This window comes from Bufo gargarizans, chromosome 4, assembly GCF_014858855.1.
Source record: "Bufo gargarizans isolate SCDJY-AF-19 chromosome 4, ASM1485885v1, whole genome shotgun sequence".
NCBI classification, from domain to species: domain Eukaryota; kingdom Metazoa; phylum Chordata; class Amphibia; order Anura; family Bufonidae; genus Bufo; species Bufo gargarizans.
Genome location: NC_058083.1, coordinates 106,114,193 through 106,134,884, shown reverse-complemented (window position 1 = coordinate 106,134,884; position 20,692 = coordinate 106,114,193). Strand labels below are relative to the sequence as shown.

Below are 20,692 nucleotides of genomic sequence, written 5' to 3'. Positions count from 1 at the left end.
CTTGTACTGCACCCAATAAACAATGGAAGCTACAATTTTATGAAAACTACTACATATTGCCAAGTAAGTCATACGCCGCTGGAGTCAAGGTATCTAACACTACGTGCAGAATAAACCTGATGACTCCCTCTAAAGGGGTTATAAAATGTAAACTAGACTTAGGCTACTTTTACATCTGCGGCATGTAATTCTCTGGATCCGGCACTGCCGGATGCAACCGAAATGCCCGCTGGCCTCATTAATTATAATGGGGTCCGACGGAGATCCAGTCAAATTGCGGCAAAAGTGCTGAGAATCGGTTTGTGTCCGGCAATTCCCCGCATTCTCTGCCAGAACTGGCGGCCAGATCACAGCGCTGTAGATGTGAAAGTAGTCTTGGCTACTGGCCTAATACCGCACTCTCCCATTCAGTTCAATGGAGACCGTGCCGCCAGTTCTCTAATTAGCGGTGGCCACACTTTTCTTGTTGAGAGGAAGGTGCACTTCCTGTAGAGCTGTAGACCTGTAAGGCCCCTTTCACACGGGCGTTGCGGAAAAATGTGCGGGTGCGTTGCGGAAACACCCGCGATTTTTCCGCGCGAGTGCAAAACATTGTAATGCGTTTTGCACTCGCGTGAGAAAAATCGCGCATGTTTGGTACCCAAACCCGAACTTCTTCACAGAAGTTCGGGCTTGGGATTGATGTTCTGAAGATTCTATTATTTTCCCTTATAACATGGTTATAAGGGAAAATAATAGCATTCTGAATACAGAATGCTTAGTATAATAGTGCTGGAAGGGTTAAAAAAAAAAAAAAACGTTAACTCACCTTATCCCCATGATCGTGTAGTTCCCGGTCGGTCTCTTCTTTAGCTGTGGGCTTGGGCTGAATGACCTTTGGTGATGTCAGATCACATGCTCCAATCACATGGTCCATCACCATGGTGATGGAGCATGTGATCTGACATCACCAAAGGTCCTTTAGCCACAGCTAAAGAAGAGACCGACCGGGAACTAGGCGATCATGGGGATAAGGTGAGTTAACTTTTTTATTTTTTTTAACCCTCCCAGCACCATTATACTAAGCATTCTGTAGTCATAAGGGAAAATAATAGCATTCTGACCATGTTATAAGGGAAAATAATAGCATTCTAACCATGTTATAAGGGAAAATAATACAGTGAATAGACTGTCACCTAGAACCCATGCGTGAAAATCGCACCGCATCCGCACTTGCTTGCGGATGCTTGCGATTTTCACGCAACCCCATTCATTTCTATGGGGCCTGCGTTACGTGAAAAACGCAGAATATAGAACATGCTGCGATTTTCACGCAACGCATAAGTGATGCGTGAAAATCACCGCTCATGTGAACAGCCCCATAGAAATGAATGGGTCAGGATTCAGTGCGGGTGCAATGCGTTCAACTCACGCATCGCACCCGCACGGAAATCTCGCCCGTGTGAAAGGGGCCTAAAGCTACGAACATTTCTTTCCTTAAAGGGGTTATCCAACACCTAGCATCACCCGCAATGCTAGGGAGGCTTGTTCCCGTCGCTGCCCGCTATTGGCTGTCCCCTGATGCCGGTGGATGCGGCAGCGGCCGTGTCGGTATGAGAAGCGACCCGGGTGTTGGGGAACGAGGTAAGTACAACCTCTGTGAGGGGCCCGGGCATATGGGGGGCATTATAGCAGTTGGATAACCCCTTTAAAGCACATGTACACATGCCAACTGAACAAGCAATTATTGGGAAGGAACTGTTCCTTCCCAATAATTGACTGAAAGTGAAGGTAAGGGCTGCATTTACATGGAGCAATCTCCTCCAATGTATGAGGATGAGTGATGGCCACTGCCAAGATTCATTACTTCTGGGCATGTGATTGGTGTTGATACAGTATGATCTGCTGCCCACAAACAATGATTCAGGTGTACAAATAATGATTTCACCCAATCAACGAGTATCTTTGCTCATTCATCAGTGATCTGCGGCATGATTATGGGGAACAAACGCTAACTTCATACTAACATTCCTTCCCGATAACTGGCCCGACAGCTGCCAAGTGTAAAAAAATCCCTGGTGAGCTAAATCCATCAGAAGTAGCAAAAAAGTATATTCTGTCCTGATAGTGTAATCAGTGTAGGCGATTAATAGAAGCTTGATACCAGTACAAAATTCAGTATGTCCATTCTGTGGCTTAGACATTAAGCTGGAGAAAGACTCGGTGCTGCTCATCTGGTGAAAATAAATATGGAAATCATTTGAAGATTTGGAGTGCAGCGGTACTTTCTACTTGTTTGCTGGCTTGATACCAGTTCCACCACTTTCGAGACAGGGTCTTTTCCCATACTTGTAACTACTACGGTAACTACGCGTCTATAGTACAATAGTTAGAATTCACCGCACACAATGTTCAGCATCTGATTTTTATGTTCTTTGTTGACCAAGACATTCACATATCCAGAACTGGAACCCACTGAAAATCCCCCGGTGCTGGATCTGTTGTGTATTCCAATTGACTGGGCGTCGAAAAGAACCCAACTGCAGAAACACGCCGAGTCTACGTTAAGGAGTTTATTATATGAACAGCATTTATCACCTATTCACAAGATAGGTGACAATGCTGAATTGCTGGGGGTCCAGCCTCTGGGACCTCCAGTGATCCCAAGTGCCCTGTTTGAATGCAACAGTTGCGTGCATGCGCCATTCACTTCTTTGACAGAGCTCCAACTTTTTTGGGACCCCCATAGATCCTAAGGGCTGTGGCACTGCTGTAGCAAAAGCAGCTTTTTCTACATTTTACCTGCATGGTGCTGCTGGCCACCTGGCTGTGCAGGGAATTGTAGCACAACCCACTCACTTGAATTGGGTTGGAGTGAAGTTCTCAGGCACAACGGGTGATGTGAGAGCCACTGTGCCTCAGCACTAGGGGTGGGCGATATGTCCTAAAATCTATATTGCAAAATATTTTTAAGCATGTGCGATATATACCGCAATATATTGTTTTCTATATTTGGGGGGTGTTTAAACTTTTTTTTACTTTTTATTTAATAACTATTAGCCTCCTTAAGGGCTAGAACCCTTGTCATATTCACCCTAATAGAGCTCTATTAGGGTGAAAAGGACTTTACACTCTCCCTGCTGCCTTGTGCACACAACAGCAGGGAGCTGACCATGGCAGCCAGCCTCTCATGTGCCCCCAGCCTCTGATCAGCCCCCTAGCCTCTCATGTGCCCCCCAGCCCCTGATCCACCCCCCCCAGCCTCTCATGTGCCCCCCAGCCTCTCCCTCTTATCAGCCCCCTCTGGTATCTCAAACCCACCCCCCCTCCCTCCCCAGTATTAATCATTGGTGGCAGTGGGCAGTTCCGATCGGTTACCATGGCAGCCAGGACGCTACTGAAGACCTGGCTGCCATGGTATGTTAGTGAGCAGCATTATACTCATGTGCGCCGTGGCCATCGGGCGCTCCTTCTCATAGGTCTGTGCGGCGCATTGCTAATGCTATAAGCATTAGCAATGCGCCGCACAGACAGAAGAAGGAGCGACCGGCGGCCACGGCGCACGCGAGTATAATGCTGCTCACTAACATACCATGGCAGCCAGGTCTTCAGTAGCGTCCTTGCTGACATGGTAACCGATCGGAGCCCCAGCATTACACTGCTGAGACTCCGATCGGAACTGCCCACTGCCACCAATGCAGAGACTGAAGAACATTCCCGGCACACGACCTCTGACAGGACGCTGTGATCCGCGTGATTAACCCCTCAACTGAGGGGTTAATTGTGGCGGATCACAACGTACAGTCATAGGGGCCGAGATATGGCCGGCACATGACCGCTACGTTGGTATTCAGGCATTCATTGGTGGCGCAGTGGCCACAGTCCCTCCCCTCCTCCTCCTACTCTGTTCTTATTGGTGGCCAGCGGCAGCCGCGCACAGTGGGGAGGGAGGGACTCCCTCCTTCTCCACTGTGGCGGCTCAGGAAAACATGGTGCGCGCCGAGAGCGCGATCATTCACTACCGCTCCGTAGTCATATCACGGTCCGGCGAAATAGACGATATGCACAAAATCATATCGCCTATATCGCCCACCCCTACTCAGCACCTTCATTCTCAGAGTCCATGAGGGTCTCTAAGGCTGCATCCACAGCGACCATAAAGTGATAGCACATCCTAGCAATATGTCTAGATATTAATGTTTAGGTGTATCTGTTGAATTATCCATATACAATTCCAATGCCTCGTGGTAACCTCATGCACGATATATCAAAGTAAAGGATAACATGAGATCACTCCTCGATCTATATCTGCATACAGATGGTGCACATTACTTCAGATCAGAGCTGCAATGCTGCTCACATTAATACACACATATTGTTGTGTGACCTTCCCCCCCATCTATTGTATAGCGTGTGTGTGTGTGTATACTATATCCCTGTTTAGACTGAACAAATACTGATGGGCACTGATGGAACAAATACTGAACAGTCCCTTAAAGCAGATGTCCCTGGGGTGACTCCTTTATTATGTGACTAAATAAATAATGCACGGGGCAGCTCAGTTTGACTTATGTTTCCAGATATTAATACAGCGCAAAAGGAATATAAGTTCTATTTAAAATCGCTTTCTGCAAAGAGACGTCTATTCCTTTGATACGTATAATTTTATCCACAGCTGACTGCTGAGACCGGATGATGCATTGTGCACAGTAGGTTACATCACACAAATGGCACGTGCCCCGCACCTGATCATCAGGGCAGGCTTGGTGATCTACCTCAGGACATGAGTATTCTATCAATAACTCTAGATGTTGGGCAAACCTGTCCACATTCCACAGATAAAATCTGAGCGTCTGTCCAAACATACGTCTCAAAAGGTATGCGAGCTGCATCTGATAGCACCACATTACACCCAAGTATCACATGAGGCTTGTGGTCCCAATGCCCAATTCACGCACACTTTACCACACCATTAGTGACCTTCATTGCACAAAACACATGTGATCCCATATATAATTCATAATAATGTTGACTATGACGAATCCCTCTGAGAATACAACGAGGCTTTTATCTTCAGCTTAAGGATAAAATGTACAGAATGTTCAGAATATTTGGAGGACCTACCAACCTCATATGAACCAGCTTGAGTTAGGCTAGTGTCACACCAGCAATAGAGACATCCGTCAGGCTGTTCCGACAGAAAACGGCCTGCCGCAGTGCTCTGGATCCGCATTGCCCGCTGGACCCCATTGACTATAATAGAGATCTGGTTGCTCCCAGGATTTGTGCCAGGATTCGGCTAGACAAAAGTTGTGCACGCCACAGTTCTTGTCCGGACGAATCCCGGCATACATGTGGTAACCAGCCTGCCAGATGTCTCCTAACGTTGGTGTGAAAGTAGCCTTACAAGACCATTAGAAAATGTAAAAAGTGGCTGGTGTGTTTGAGATGTTTCATGATCTTATACCTAGATTTTCTTGTACGTGCATACAACTTGTGGTTAGCCATCATGCCAGACCTCAATCTTAAGTATAAAGACATTTCAACTTTTTATTTAACCCCACCCCATATTATCCTGGCCCTTCATTGGTTTAAATGGTAGTCTTGATAGAAAACTGCCCCCACACTAGTGCCCTATAAGAGCCTATACAGCGGTGCCATTTTGCAGATATATCCCTTTGTTGTACCCAAGCCAAATAGTAGTACCAGGACGAAAATAACATGAGTTTGCCATGCCATTATGCCAAACACACAGTTTTACCCAGAATATGGTATCAATGATGTAGTGATGTGCATAAAATAGTTGAAATGACAAAAGTGCCAACAGAGTAGATACTTCTACAACCGTCCCCATTGTGCCAGACACCCAGCCCCTATAAAAGACAACAAACCCACAGATGTGTCTACCCTTACCTTAGCCTGAAATTGGTTAAGGACTCCAGTATTGCAACATACCAGTAAACCTCTTGACAGGTTGCAATTCTCAAGACAACCACTTGGTGGCCATATAAAGACACATACAGGATAGACATCTTGGGATACAGTATCACAAAATAATATTTTTGGGTTTTCTTCGAAAAAATAAAAGCTAGTTATCTCATATCACAAGGGAGAACACATCTGCATCTCACTTCCAGGGACATCCATTATCCTCTTCTACTATATGGCCATGGCCAATCAGCAGTCATTGAAATGAGCCACAGATCAACAATGTGTTTGGAGCCTTCATCACATATTCCATCATAAATGGTATACATCATTTAAGAAATCCAGCACTCCACCAAATTCGAGGTTCTGCTCCTATGATGGAACAAAACCATGCAACCAACCATGGAACAAATGCAGATGTGAACAGAGACAAGTCAGGTAGAAAGGATCAGTGATATTTTTTTTTGGGCCATAAATGCAGGATTGTCTCACTGAACCCCGAAACCTGTTTAATACATAGCACAGCGAATGACATGCCTTGACTGCCGGCAAACTGCTTTTCATGGTTTTTTTTGTTGCTGTCAGTTCAGTGCCAGTCTATCCTACAGCTGAGCATCTGGGTCATCTAAGAGTGTGAATGGTATGGGTGCCTACCTGAGTGCTACAACCATGCAACCTCACTAGCAACTAGTGTGCCTTAGATGTTAAGTTGAAGGCTAGCTGAGGCAGATAAGGGACAGCAGCTCCCTCTTACAGCCCACTTCATCAAAATGTCATGAATACATTTAAGGTCGAGAACCTCTTTGAACCATAACAGAGAAAGAACCGTTCTGTACTTTAGAAGAAAAGAAAAAGGCATAATTGAGAATATAGTGAAGGGACCGGTCTTAAAATGGAGTCAGGCTTTTCATGTGTCACTTTTATTGTTCCCATTTCTATGGATGTTCCTCTGTAGATCAGGAGACAAAATGCTTTTGTGGGGGTGTTTCCAAAGACTATAAAAAGTTTGTGCGCCCTTTGGAATGCATCTGCCAGACAAGCAGGTGTGCACGTATTTGAGTGGGTAGATTTCTTTTTGGGCTAATAATTAATCCTCTTTGTAATTATTCCTTACCATGGTGCCTTGAAGATGACTGTCTTGTCACTAGAACAGCTAGTGCCACAACTCAAGATAGCCCTGGTTTACAGATATTTTCTTGAGATACAATTAAAGTGAAGATATTTTTACGTTCCATATTTTAGAACAATGAGGGGCTCTTCAGTTTCCCGCTCAAGTAGCCCACTAGTTAGACTTGCCCTGTCACTGCTCTGTCCCCTTTCTCTTCAAGGGGCTAAAAATTCAGGGTCTGCTCTAATCAATTCCTAGGAGGCCTGTGTTGTCTGACACCCAGCACTCGTCTCTTTCTACTGCTAATACCTCTCGCTATTGAGTTTCCACCCGGCATTGTTACTTTTTGTGTCTGCTCCCTCGTACAATAGCTGACAGGTCCCTTTGTTTCCTGGTGGCTTAGTGCCATTAATCTTACATTCTGCTCCAGGGGTGAATAGACCAACTAAAGGCTTTCTATGAAATACCTGATCCAGAGCACACCAGTACTCAATGCCCTGGGAAGAATAGAAGGAGCATATGGTATGTATTATGTGAAATAATCGGATGGCCTCTGACAGCTCCTGGTGTCTGAACTAACACCAAGTCCCTTGTGTCTTGCCAATGAATCTCCAGAGAGCCGAGTCTCCTTCTCAGTACAAGGTGCTGAATGTCAACATCAACCATACTGCTACTGTCAGACAGTCTGTACGTGCCATGATGCAGTCAGGCTCTGTTCACATCTAGGTTTCAGCCCACATTGGAGGTAGCCCTGATGGACACCTCCGGCTGCAGCATATCCCACTGTATAGGCATACAATAGGATATGTCACCCATAGGCTCTCGTAAAAAACTGCGTCCCTCTTTCCCATAATGCGAAAAAAAGGTATGCCGATGGATACTGGCCAGGAAGACTCTTTTGTATATACGCTGGTTCTATGGATGCATTGGAGGAATACAATAGGAAATACTCCCTGCAATATGTACAAAAAGAAGATATGACCCGAGACTGACACTGACATACATAACAGTACCAAAACATCCTAAATCATGAATCTTAATGGGCTTAATGAGGGAGACTTCTCCCTCTGTAAACCACTTAAGTGCCACGGTTGGTATTGATTGAAGAATCTAAGGAGTTAGAAGATCCTGTCCTTCAGAGCATGAGCTCAGCTGTCATTAGACAGCTGGTGCCCACTCCACCTGGCATGGACAACCCTGCAGGGCCTAGTGTTGTCAATTTGTTCATACATTTTAAGGAAGTATAACAGAGGAACAGCACAACACTGACTTAAGATAAGATGCTCCAGAATTGTTAGTTAATAAGGAATGCAAGCATGTACTAAAATAGACATGTTGGGAGAGGTCTTTAAAGGGGTTGTCTTAGAAGGCACTTACTAATGTATTGTGATTGTCCATATTGCCTCCTTTGCTGGCCGGAATCATTTTCCCATCCCATTGTACACTGCTCGTTTCCATGGTTACGACCACCCTACAATCCAGCAGCGGTGGTCGTGCTTGCACACTATAGGAACGTGTGCGCGCACATAGGCACACATGTGCAGCAGCTTTTGTCCTGGCCACCTCGTACATTAGTAAGTGTCTTGTATTAACTTTCGCCACGTGATAAATCTAAGTTGCTGAAGTGACAACTCCCTTTAAGTCCATCCCCATCAGTGTCTCCAGCCTCAGCCACCAAACTTGAGCACTTCTACAGCAATAACGTAAATGACATGGACAAATGGCTCGTGATCAATATAATACAAGATCATTGAACTACCTAATATACTGCAGGTCCAAGATTAGGGACAGCCATGTGCCTGCGGTAGGACTGGTGCAGCTGTTGGGATACGGGGATAAGCTACGTATTTATTCCAGGGCGGCTGTAAAATGCTGTAAATGCAACAGCCTTTATATTTCCCAGGTTATCAGGCTTATGCTGACGGCCACTGTTCCCAAAGTTGTCTTTTGTCCAGACGCTGTTCACAGTATGTCAATGCTGGCTATATCCCAGGAGCCATTTCTATAATGTATACCCATCTAGATAATGTAAGGCAGCTAAGATTAGAGGGAAGAAATATTCCGTAGCTCCTTAATGCTGCTGGCGCAGAGGCTGGATGGATAAATCCTTAAAGAGGCATTCTGAATGCAGCACTGCGTACTGGTAATATGTTTTCTGGAAAAAAAAATATTTATTTTTTTAGCATAAAGCGGCTGGTCCATCTGGGACATTCCTAATTTCTTAGTGATATTCCATCAGATAGGTGCCCCCGAAGTGAAGAACATCACACTGCGCATGTGCGGCGAGCTCTCCATTCATTGCTATAGGAGTCCAGAAAATAGCCCAGCGAGCATGCTCAGCTATTTTTGGAAGTCCCATAGCAGTGAATGGAGAGCACACGGTGCATGCACGGCCACCTCTTTATTCACAGCTATTAGACTGCCAGAAATGGCCAAAACAGCATTTTTCGAAACTCCTATAGCGGTAAACGGAGAATGGCTGCGCATGCATGGCTGCTCTTTGTTGACTTCGGAGGCCCCGTTCTGTAGATAGGAGCGGGTCCTTATCAGACATTGATGGCATATCCCCGCAATATGCCATCAATGTTTCAGGGGATGTACCACATGTATCCGCTATCCACAGGATAGGACATAAAAGAGTCTGATCCTGGGGATCCAACTTCTGTGACCCCCCACCGATCACAAGAACAGGGATCATGTGTCTCCACATATGAATGGAGCGGTGGTCAGGCATGCTCGCTGCCCATCCATTCATCTCTACGGGACTAATGGGGATAGCCAAGCACTGTACTTGGCTTCTCCTCGGCAGACCCAAAGAGAAGAATGGGGCAGGCAGTGCACATGCTTGACCGCCACTCCATTTATATAGGAAGACAAAGGTCCCTGATCGCTGTGATCGGTGGGGATTCCATCGGTTGGACAACCCACCAATCAAAGACCTTTTATTTTAACCCTTTCAAGGTGTTGTCTCACAGCCACAACCCCTGCCCATATTAGGACTTCATGAAAGGAGGGGAGTCTATGCTCAGTCTCACCTCTATGAGCTGGAACTGAGAAACACCCTGTAAGACTGTCTCCCGCTCTAGAAGACCCAACTTGTCCAGGTACTACTGTACATGGGTGGGCATTCATGTCCATTGCTGCCAAATAATGCCGCAAACTAAGGTCGGCTCTCAGTTAAGCCTGGAAACCCCTTTAAAAAGACTGCTCTTTAGTTTTAATAGGCCTCTGCAATAACACTATGCTATGTATGGCACAGCAGTACTACGCAACGCACAGATGTTGAGACTGAGGTCACTGCTTGTGATTTAGCTGACATTTCATTTATACGGTATTTTGTGCTGGGATTTAACAGTCGGGATGTTTATTCCCATTGTGGCTGGATGGAAGAAAACATGGCGCTTCCTAAACATATAAGCAGCATCTGCGCCCTCTGTTTACTGACTGGGCTTAGTTCACTGCCGCCTTGGAGAGTACCGCGGCCGCACGAGTTTATATTCTAACTTACTCCGTTACGGAATTCTAACAGCCTGTAGCGTTGCCTTTTTATGAGTGTCGTGGATAAAATGGAAAATGTGGATAATGTTGACACTAATGGAAAAGAAACAGCAAGAGCTATTTGTCATTCATTTTAATAAATCCTGGGCGCACAAATATCTGCTTATTATGGAAATTCCAATTTCATGATTCGTGTATGTTCTGCTAACCACATCACCAGCTTGTCTGCGTGTATGTAAACCCCTGGGTATGTTCATACACCCTGTATGGGAAGTCTAATGAAGTGCCACACGTTAACCCATAAAAACCAGTCCTAAACTTGCTTTCATCTGCATGGTAGCAATAAGCCAAAGGAAGCAAGTCTCTGATGGCATGAAGACTTTTTCTGGGTACATTTAGAAACCCCTTGTTTCACCATTTCTAAAACAAATTTAATGGTTCAGCAATTTCTACCATTTGGTACGGCCACAAGGTCAGGTTTCTGCAGGCAGTTTTGGAAGCCAAGATCAGGAGTGGATCGTAACAAGAGAGAGAAACTATGAAGGACAGATACGACTTCTTTTTTTTTAATTCATTCCCAGTTTTGGCTTCCAAAACTGCATCAAGAAACCTGACCGTGTCCTGAAAGCGTCTGTCTAGGACTTATCCTTAGGATAGGCCATTAGTATCTGTTTGGTGGAGGTCTGATGGTGGTTTGGTGGAGGTCTCCCGACACCCCTGCTGATCAGCTGTTGGAAGAGGCCTTGACACTCAGACGAACTATGCGACCACAGGAGCGTACATTGTATAGCGGCTGTGCTCAGTATTGCAGTTCAGTCCCATACAGTTGAATGGGACTAAGATGCAGAAAGGCCATGTGATTAATGGATGTGATGTCACTGGCCTAGGAAGAGGCCACACAGCTTGCCCGAGCACTGCCGACCCTTTCAGATGATCAGCTGAGGAGAGGTCATCATTATTTCAATTCTGAACATCCCCTAAAATATTTTGACATACACTAGATGTAGCCAAAGGTGCTTAGTGGTTTCATATTTAGGCTAAGGTCAGAGCTGCAGCACAGGTTTCGTTAGGTGCCTCCATGGCAGATTCTGTTAAAAATGCAGGACATAATGTAGCATGGTCCATTATTTTGTACAACAAAATCAGAAACACCATAACAGAAACCCAATGGACCCACTTGTGGATACGGGGGAAGGGAGGGGGCAACAGGGCAATTGCCCCCCAACCCCCCCTCCCCCTGAGTTGGCGGCACGTCCTCAGGACAGCGATACAGATGGCTGTGCTGCGGCGGGGCAGGGAAGGGAGAGGCGTGTCCCCTCCCTGTTCCTCTGATAGGCTGCCGGCCTAGTGTCGGCTTAAAAAGGTAGGCAATAAGACTTAAAGGTAGGCCGACAATGTCATAGAGCAGCAGGAAATGCTAGCAGAATGCTTGGGTGTACAGGGAGAGGCATTACTAGTAGAAAGAGGGAGGTGCTCATGCCGCTCTACAGAGCACTAGTGAGACCTCATTTGGAGTATTGTGCTCAGTACTGGAGACCATATCTCCAGAAGGATATTGATACTTTGGAGAGAGTTCAGAGAAGAGCTACTAAACTGGTACATGGATTGCAGGATAAAACTTACCAGGAAAGATTAAAGGACCTTAACATGTATAGCTATAGTTTTAAATTAGCGGGGCAAAGGTTTAAAAGTAATATCAGGAAGTATTACTTTACTGAGAGAGTAGTGGATGCATGGAATAGCCTTCCTGCAGAAGTGGTAGCTGCAAATACAGTGGAGGAGTTTAAGCATGCATGGGATAGGCATAAAGCCATCCTTCATATAAGATAGGGCCAGGGGCTATCCATAGTACTTAGTATATTGGGCCGACTAGATGGGCCAAATGGTTCTTATCTGCAGACACATTCTATGTTTCTATCAGAGGCCAGTGCAGGCGGCGTGAATCGCGCCACCTGAGCCGTACAGTGCAGCCATACTGGCACATGATTGGGGGGGCGCTCTTGTTACTGGCACATGATTGGGGGGGGCGCTCTTGTTACTGGCACATGATTGGGGGGGGCGCTCTTGTTACTGGCACATGATTGGGGGGGGCGCTCTTGTTACTGGCACATGATTGGGGGGGGCGCTCTTGTTACTGGCACATGATTGGGGGGGGCGCTCTTGTTACTGGCACATGATTGGGGGGGCGCTCTTGTTACTGGCACATGATTGGGGGGGCGCTCTTGTTACTGGCACATGATTGGGGGGCATCTATGGGGCACAATTTACTGGCACATTATTGGGGGCATCTATGGGGGCACTTATTACTGGCACATTATTGGTGGGCACTACAGGGGCATCTACTGAGGCCACAAAGAAGGGGTATTTTATATGGGGGCTCTGTACAGTAGCATTTTATACTGGGACACATTATGGTGGGTACTATGGGGAAGGGGGAGAGGAGTACTATGGGGTCATCTACGGGGGCATTAGGAAGGGGGACACTGAGGGCAACAACTGAGGCATTTTACACTGGTACATTATGGGGGGCACTAGGAGGAAGGGGGAGAGGAGCACTATATAGGGTATTTTATACTGGCACATTATGGGGGCACTATAGGGACATTAGCTCAACTGGGGGCATTACAAGGGGGTATTTTTTGCACTGTCACATTATGAGGCGAATTATTACTACTGGGGAGGCATTATGGTGGGCTTTATTACTCCCCCATGGTATGAGCCTCCTAGTAGCAGTACCAGCCTCTCCCTGCTCTGCTATCCCTCTGCCCCTTCTCCAAAGCCTTATTATGAAATCTCTCTCATTAGGATAAAACACAACATCAGCTCCACCGAGCCCCCCAGCCAAAGTGTTGAAGTGGTGTCAGAGATCCTCAAGGGCCAAGCCAAGCAATTAAAAATATGTTTATATTATACACATATAGCATACACTGTGCCACACAATATACAGTATACCTCTACACTGTGTAGTCTGTTCTATAAGCACCACATTGGTTTTGTGGAGGTGGACAGAAAATAATCTGGAAGTGCCCCTTCCGAGACCAGGCTCTGGATCCGCCACTGAATGGACCCTATTATAGTAAATTGGGTCAATAGATATAGCCAACATCCAGCATGCCTCCACTTACGACACTGGACAGAACCAACATCCAGCATGTCTCCACCTATGACAGTAGACATAGCCAACATCCAGAGTGCTTCCATTTACGACAATAGACATAGCCAACATCCAGCATGCCTCCACTTATGAAACTGAACAGAACCAACAGCCAGCGTGCCTCCACTTACATTAGACACAGCCAACATCCAGTGTGCTTTCATTTACGACACTGGACAAAACCAACATCCCACATGTTTCCACTTATGACAATAGACATAGTCAACATCCAGCGTGTCTCCACTTACGAGACTGGACAGAACCAACATCCAGCATGCCTCCACTTACAACACTAGACGTAGCCAACATCCGGCGTGCCACCAATGACGGCACTAAATAGAACCAACATTCCGGCATGGTTCTGTGATGAGAATGTTTTCTACAGAGCTTTTATTCAATGTTTTACATATTATTTTGAGTATTTCTACCTTTACACTATTCGTAGCACTATATCAGATATCAGACTCTTCTACTGGCCATATGGGACCATTCAGAGGTAGACTTTGCCTCCCAAGGTTATCTTTTGTTACACCTTTAGCTGCATTACCTATGGCATGACTGCTGTACTAGTCACAGGGAAAAAGAAGGGTCAGCGGCTCCCCGTCTACCATCAGGTCTTGTATATGACTGTTAAGTCTTTGATTCTTTATAACTAACAGCACAAGTCTTACTTTTTTTATTTTTATTCTTTATTCGAGACAAAGGTTGAAGTATACGTACATGGTGAAATGAGCAATTATCACAATGTCAATGTGAATACATACATTATATAACTACAGGAACCTAAGTTAACGTAGACAGGATGTAAATTACTATGCCAGTGTGAATATGACACTTTTAAGGTGGTAAGCAAGGGTACCTAAGTTGTTGAGCTTGTTCAGCTTGTTTTTGAGAGGGAGAGATAATTCTTAAGTTCGGTCCGAATTTTCTGTAAGCAGCCCATTTTTGCCAGTGTGATCTGAACTGGTGGATCTTGTGATCCTCCCGGGCAACCATTTCCTTGAATCTATACAATTGGTCTACTTTACTGATCCATTGGGTCATAGAGGGAAGGTCAGTGGATCGTCAAAAACAGGGAATAAGTAAACGCGCTGCACTCAATAGGGACCGATAAAGAGGTGGGGGATTTCCTAAGTCGTCTCCAAGAGTGGCGCCTAACAGCGCCAGTTGAGGTGTCATCTTGAAATTAAGATTGCAAATACTGTAAGCTCTACTGAAAATCTCCGACCACCAGGATTGTATGGAGGGGCAGGCCCACTAAATGTAAAAAAAAAAAAATTTCCTCTCTGTGTCAGGCACCTCCAACATGAGTCCGAGTCGTCTGAGTTGTAGAGGCACGTAGCACAAGTCTTACTTCTTGTCTCCACTCCTCAGGCACTCTGCAGCCCAATGATTCACACATTCCCCACTCCTGAACTCACCTCTCTGATATCCTGAGGGGGAAATCTCATACCCTTGATGACTTCCTCAATTACAGATTTATATGCTTGTTTCATCTCCATTTTTACCCGACAGCTATTTTTTTTTCATTAATGAAGACACAAAAATAAATCTAAAAACGTATGTCTTATTTGTGACAGAGTCTTCCACTCTCCACGTATTATCAAGTTCTCCAAACTCTATAGCGTTCTCCAGCCAAAAAGTAAAATCATGGACAAGAACTGACATTTCTGCTAAATCCTGATTAATAAAGTACTGGGCAAACGGACTGAACTCAAACAACGCTGTCTTGTAAATGTCAGCTACTCTCAGGAGCAACACCTCAAGAGGAAAAGATTACCAGCAGCAGTAGCTTTGATCTCCAGCACTGTCAGAACAGATCATTGCCTGATGGTGAGCACTCATCTTGATATTAAAGACCTGCTATAAGGCTGAGAACTGGACAGGGGAGATAAGCTGTAGTAAAGGAAGAAATGGGCACAATTACAAGACCTAAAAAGAACCAACTCTTACTGATATCATCTCATATTCATGCATAGTAACACATAGTGCCAAAACTTCTGAAAATAGCCAAGTGCGTCCTCCTATACTTTTAGGAGCCGCTTCTGGAGATAGTTGAGGCCATTACCGATCTGACATTGGTGGCATATCCTACCAACCTATTTAAAGGGAACCTGTCACCGGGATTATGGGTATAGAGCTGAGGACATGGGTTGCTAGATGGCCGCTAGCACATCCGCAATACCCAGTCCCCATAGCTCTGTGTGCTTTTATTGTGTAAAAAAAAACGATTTAATACATATGCAAATTAACCTGAGATGAGTCCTGTCCCTGACTCATCTCACATACAGGACCCCTCTCAGGTTAATTTGCATATGTATTAAATAGTTTTTTTTTTACACAATAAAAGCACACAGAGCTATGGGGACTGGGTATTGCGGATGTGCTAGCAGCCATCTAGCAACCCATGTCCTCAGCTCTATACACAAAATCCCGATGACAGGTTCCCTTTAAATAGGTTGGTAGGATATGCCACCAATGTCAGATCGGTAATGGCCTCAACTATCTCCAGAAGCGGCTCCTAAAAGTATAGGAGGACGCACTTGGCTATTTTCAGAAGTCCTATAGAGATGAACGGAGAGCACACTATGCAAACGTGGCCACCGCTTTATTTACTTCTATGGAACTCCTGGAGATAGCCGAGCCAGCACTCAGCTATTTTCTGCAGTCCCAGAAAAATGAATGGAGGTTGGCCGCGCATGCGCAGCTGCTCTTCACTTACTTCGGGGGTCCCGTTCTAGAGATGGGTGCAGATCCCAGAGGTGGGACCTGCACCTATCTGATATTGGTGGCATAACTTAGCGATATGCCACCAATATCTTAAATGAGACAACCCTTTTAAAGGGGTTGTCCAACTTTTTTTTTTTAAAGACAGTATACTCACTGTTCAGAACCCCTTCCGTTCCAGCACCGCTGCTGTGTTCTTCCCACCAAGCTTTGTCTTCCTGACTGCAGTGGTGATGTGCCTGTATGCCACACGTGACCAATGCAGCTGTATAGAGCTCAGGCCAGTAGTTGGCGAAAGCGATCTTGCCGTGTCAGACTGGAGCTCCTGGGGCCCACAAGCAGAATTATCCTCAATAACGTTTAATAGGGTTTGAATCACATAAATAGACCCTAGAGGCGAGTGATTGGCTCCAAATGCATCCAAATTGGTTCTTTTCCTGGATATTTGGAGTTAAATATAGCATCAGAGCCTGGGCCCACTGGAGGATCCACTGGTCCTCTAGTGGGGCAGTCTGACCCTGTGGTATATGGGCACGTCATTGATGCAACCAAATATATGACGTCATGGCTGCCAATATTGGGAGGATCAGAGAAGCGGCGCTGGACCGGAGGGGGGGGGCGGGGGGGTTTGGAACAGTAAATAATTTTTTTTAATTATTATTCCATTACCTTTTCTGCTTTATAAAAAGGACTCTATATGTCACCTGAGGGCGTTTTTACATAACATGGTAGCTCAGCGTTCTGAGAGGTCCTGGGCTCCAATAAAACCAAGGGCAACATCTGCTTGGGGTTTGTATGCTCTCCCTGTGTTTGCGTGGGCTTCCACAAGGTACTGTACTCTGGTTGCCTCCCACCCGCCAAGAACATACTGACAGGTTAACTGATTTTCCATGAAATTGGACCTAGATTGTGAGCTTAGGGTACTTTCACACTTGCGGCAGAGGATTCCAGCAATCCGGACGCAAACTGATGCCATTTTTCATACGGACACGGATTAGTCTGACAAATGTATTGAAATACCGGATCCATCTATCCGGGGTCATCCGGAAAAACGGATCCGGTATTATAATTTTTTTAGCATTTTTAAGGGTCTGCGCATGCGCAGACCAGAAAGCCAGGTCACTTACTGCCGGATCAGGTACTAATACACTTCAATGTAAGTTAATGCGTCATTCCGTCAAGTGTTCAGTATTTTTGGCCGGAGAGAAAACTGCAGCATGCTGCTGTATTTTCTGCGTCCCCAAAAAACTTAAGAGGTACTGAACTGATGCATTCTGAATGGAGAGCATTCCGTTCAGGGTGCATTAGGATAAAACTGATCAGTTTTTTCCGGTATTTAGCTCCTGTGACGGAACTCAATACCGGGAAACAAAAACGCTAGTGTGAAAGTACCCTAACAGGGACTGATGTTTGTTTCTGTGTTATATCTGGTATATGCCTTCTGTAATACTATTAAAACTGAGGAACTAGAGGTGAATGCCTGCCCTCCTGTCTCCTTTCAACATGATCCAGCCTGTCTTCCCATAATCCAGCGCACAAACAGAAGATGAGGCAGCTCATGATACCACGCCATGCAGAAGCTGAGAGTGTCACTGTGATCTAATGGAAGTAAGCAGAGCTAATGCAAGAAAAAAAATGAGAATTCATTCAATTGTGGTCTTTATTTATAGTAGACACAACATTTTAATGTGTAGCCCCATGTACCAAGCAAAGTGAAAAAAACTGCGCCGTGGATGGAGAATCGAGCACCCTAACCAGGCTTCTGTGTCTTCAGCCCCATAAATCAGCCCTATAAATCAGTCCTACAAAATCAATGACTACCACATAAAGCTGACCTCAAGCTGATAACACTGTCTAGAAGCCATTTAAGAGTTCAGCAAAACACACAAAGGCAAAATAATGTGCAGTAACAACCTTGTAAAATGCTAAGCAGGGACCAGCCATAACTTTGTGCCCCGTGTTTAACCATTTGCTGTCACTGACGAACACACGCGTTTTGAGTCATCATTAGAAAAGCTATTGCTTGCGTATGGGTTTTCCATATCTCAACAACCTATATCCAGTACAAAAACTAAGCTACTAAATCACTAAGATGTGTCAATAGCCTGAAATCAACCAACATGCCCTAACAAGACCCAACTGAGGCGTTAGTCTTCAGTACACACCTGGAATCTTAGCAAAGAACTTAGAAAAAAATAAAAAAAAAGCTGTCAGGCTTGGTATACAGATGAAATCATGTTAGAGAACACACCTAGAAAATGTCAATCGGGGGCACCAACTTCAAATAGACAGTGAGTAAACACGAGATGTCAGGCGCGGTCTGCAGGTGAGATACTTCTGATAACGCACCTTAGATGTCAAGTTGAGGTATACAGATGAAGAGAAATCAGTCTGAGGAGATCTATAGCATGTCACAGAGGAATGTTATAACCTTGAGGGGTTGTTACCCAAAGTAAGCCTAAATCCAAGCTACCAAGGGGAGCGCCTGTTACATGGGATGGGTGAAAAATTACAATGCATCAGTCTAATGAGGGTCTCAAGAAGACCATTCCTTCACAGTCTTCTCTGATTATACCCTGGACATTATGAAGATTCTAAAGGACTAATCTGAGCTCTAGCTGATTGAACCATTACTCCTTCTACAGAGACACCAACCTGCAAGAGGGAAGTATTCTCACAGTAGGGACAAGGAGGCTCATTACTGATGAGGCAATTACAGGAGAACAAGGACAGAGACCTCATCCAAAGCAAACCCCATTCATTCTGACCTAAGAGCCATGGTTCCATCTCAGTCTATTCTTCACATCAGCTCTATCTGGAAGTAGCTGATATTATTGTGAGATGGGTACCTCCGCCTTCACGGTAGTAGGGGTTACAGATATCTAATATTGCTTATATATACACCTAGTATAGGACCTCATGGTCTGGTCTCCTTAGGACCTACTCTACAGTATCAATCCAATGTACAGTAACCCAAACCACTAACTCTATATCTGTGGTATGTTCTCATACTAGTTGATTTCTAATTGAACATAGGACTGGTTTCTGGACAGCTATGGACAATTTCTTCTTCCATCCTGTTTTATGGTTTAATAAATGAGAACATAACTACCAGTTTAGCACTCACCTGATATTTCTGACTGAGGGACTCCATTTAGGCTGAAGCCTTTGGCATTATACACCTGTCTCACCGCTTCACAGCTCTTGGCTTTGTTCCCCATGTCTCCAGCTGCCCAATGCACAAAGAAGACAATTCCAAGATGCCACCAGGGATACCTACAGGGCCACTCCATGTCCTCAGTGGATGGGATACGCTGAGAGGCCAAGAAATAAACTTGTGGAAATGAAAAATAGTGACCACAGGCAAGGGAAACAACATGCACAGTTCACCAGGCAAAAAAGCCCTTGAGATCTTGTCCTGAATGGCTGAGGGCACCTCACAGTAAGAAGCCCAAGCACCAGCTAGCACATCATGTATGAGGCTGCTGAGTATCCATATGACAAGAGGGGCACGGGGGAGCCCCAGGACATGAAGAAGGCAGGGGAGCTGTTAGAGGGCATGTCCAGGATGTGGATGCTTCTACATGGAGATAGTGAGGCAGTGGGTGGCAGTGCACTGGAGCCAGGCAGCTGCAGTCACTACAGGCAGGAGGATGCTCAGCCTGGTGGGGTGTAGTCCTTTATGGGGAGGAACGTAGCAGAGTCAAGAATTCCTAGAGCTCAGCAGGGCTCTCCCAGGACAGTGACATCCAGCTCCAGGGGCCACGGTGGTATCACATCACCTACAGAAGAGCTGGCTCACTGCAGCGGTCACTGTGCGGAGTCCTCCCACATGGTGTCCCTCAGCAAGTCCCTTCTTGTAAGGTGTCACACCAGGTCTGCAGCGACGTCCGGAGAAGTCTCCACACTGATGGCTTAGATGCTACAGCCGCCGCCGAGGACGATGCTGACGGTCCGCTCCCCTCCACACACTGAGCCGCCGCTCGGCGCTGCACGAGCACATTGAGGAGGAGCAGCCAATCAGAGGCGGCGGCACATCCCGGCCTGCTGTCATGTCCTGTACATGCTGGGTGGTGGTGGGAGAGCCGGGCGAGGGGTGGGAGCAGAGGATGTCAGGTGTGTAATATCACCCTGTGTTATGTGTGTGTGTGTATATCACCCTGTATTGTGTGTATCACCCTGTATTATGTGTGTGTATATCACCCTGTATTATGTGTGTGTGTGTGTATATCACCCTGTATTGTGTGTATCACCCTGTATTATGTGTGTGTGTGTGTATATCACCCTGTATTATGTGT

The 20,692-nt window shown here is 45.7% G+C and overlaps 1 protein-coding gene across 1 annotated transcript in view; it reads right to left on the bottom strand.

The window, feature by feature from the left end:
* Positions 1 to 20,362, bottom strand: part of LOC122935252 (glypican-1-like) — an 81,295-nt gene extending 60,933 nt beyond the window's left edge. Inside the window, exon 1 of the mRNA XM_044291014.1 lies at positions 19,522 to 20,362. Coding sequence (XP_044146949.1) covers positions 19,522 to 19,687 — 166 coding nt within the window. The 5' untranslated portion in view covers positions 19,688 to 20,362. The remainder of the gene's footprint in view (positions 1 to 19,521) is intronic.
* Between the last annotated feature and the right edge of the window lie 330 nt (positions 20,363 to 20,692).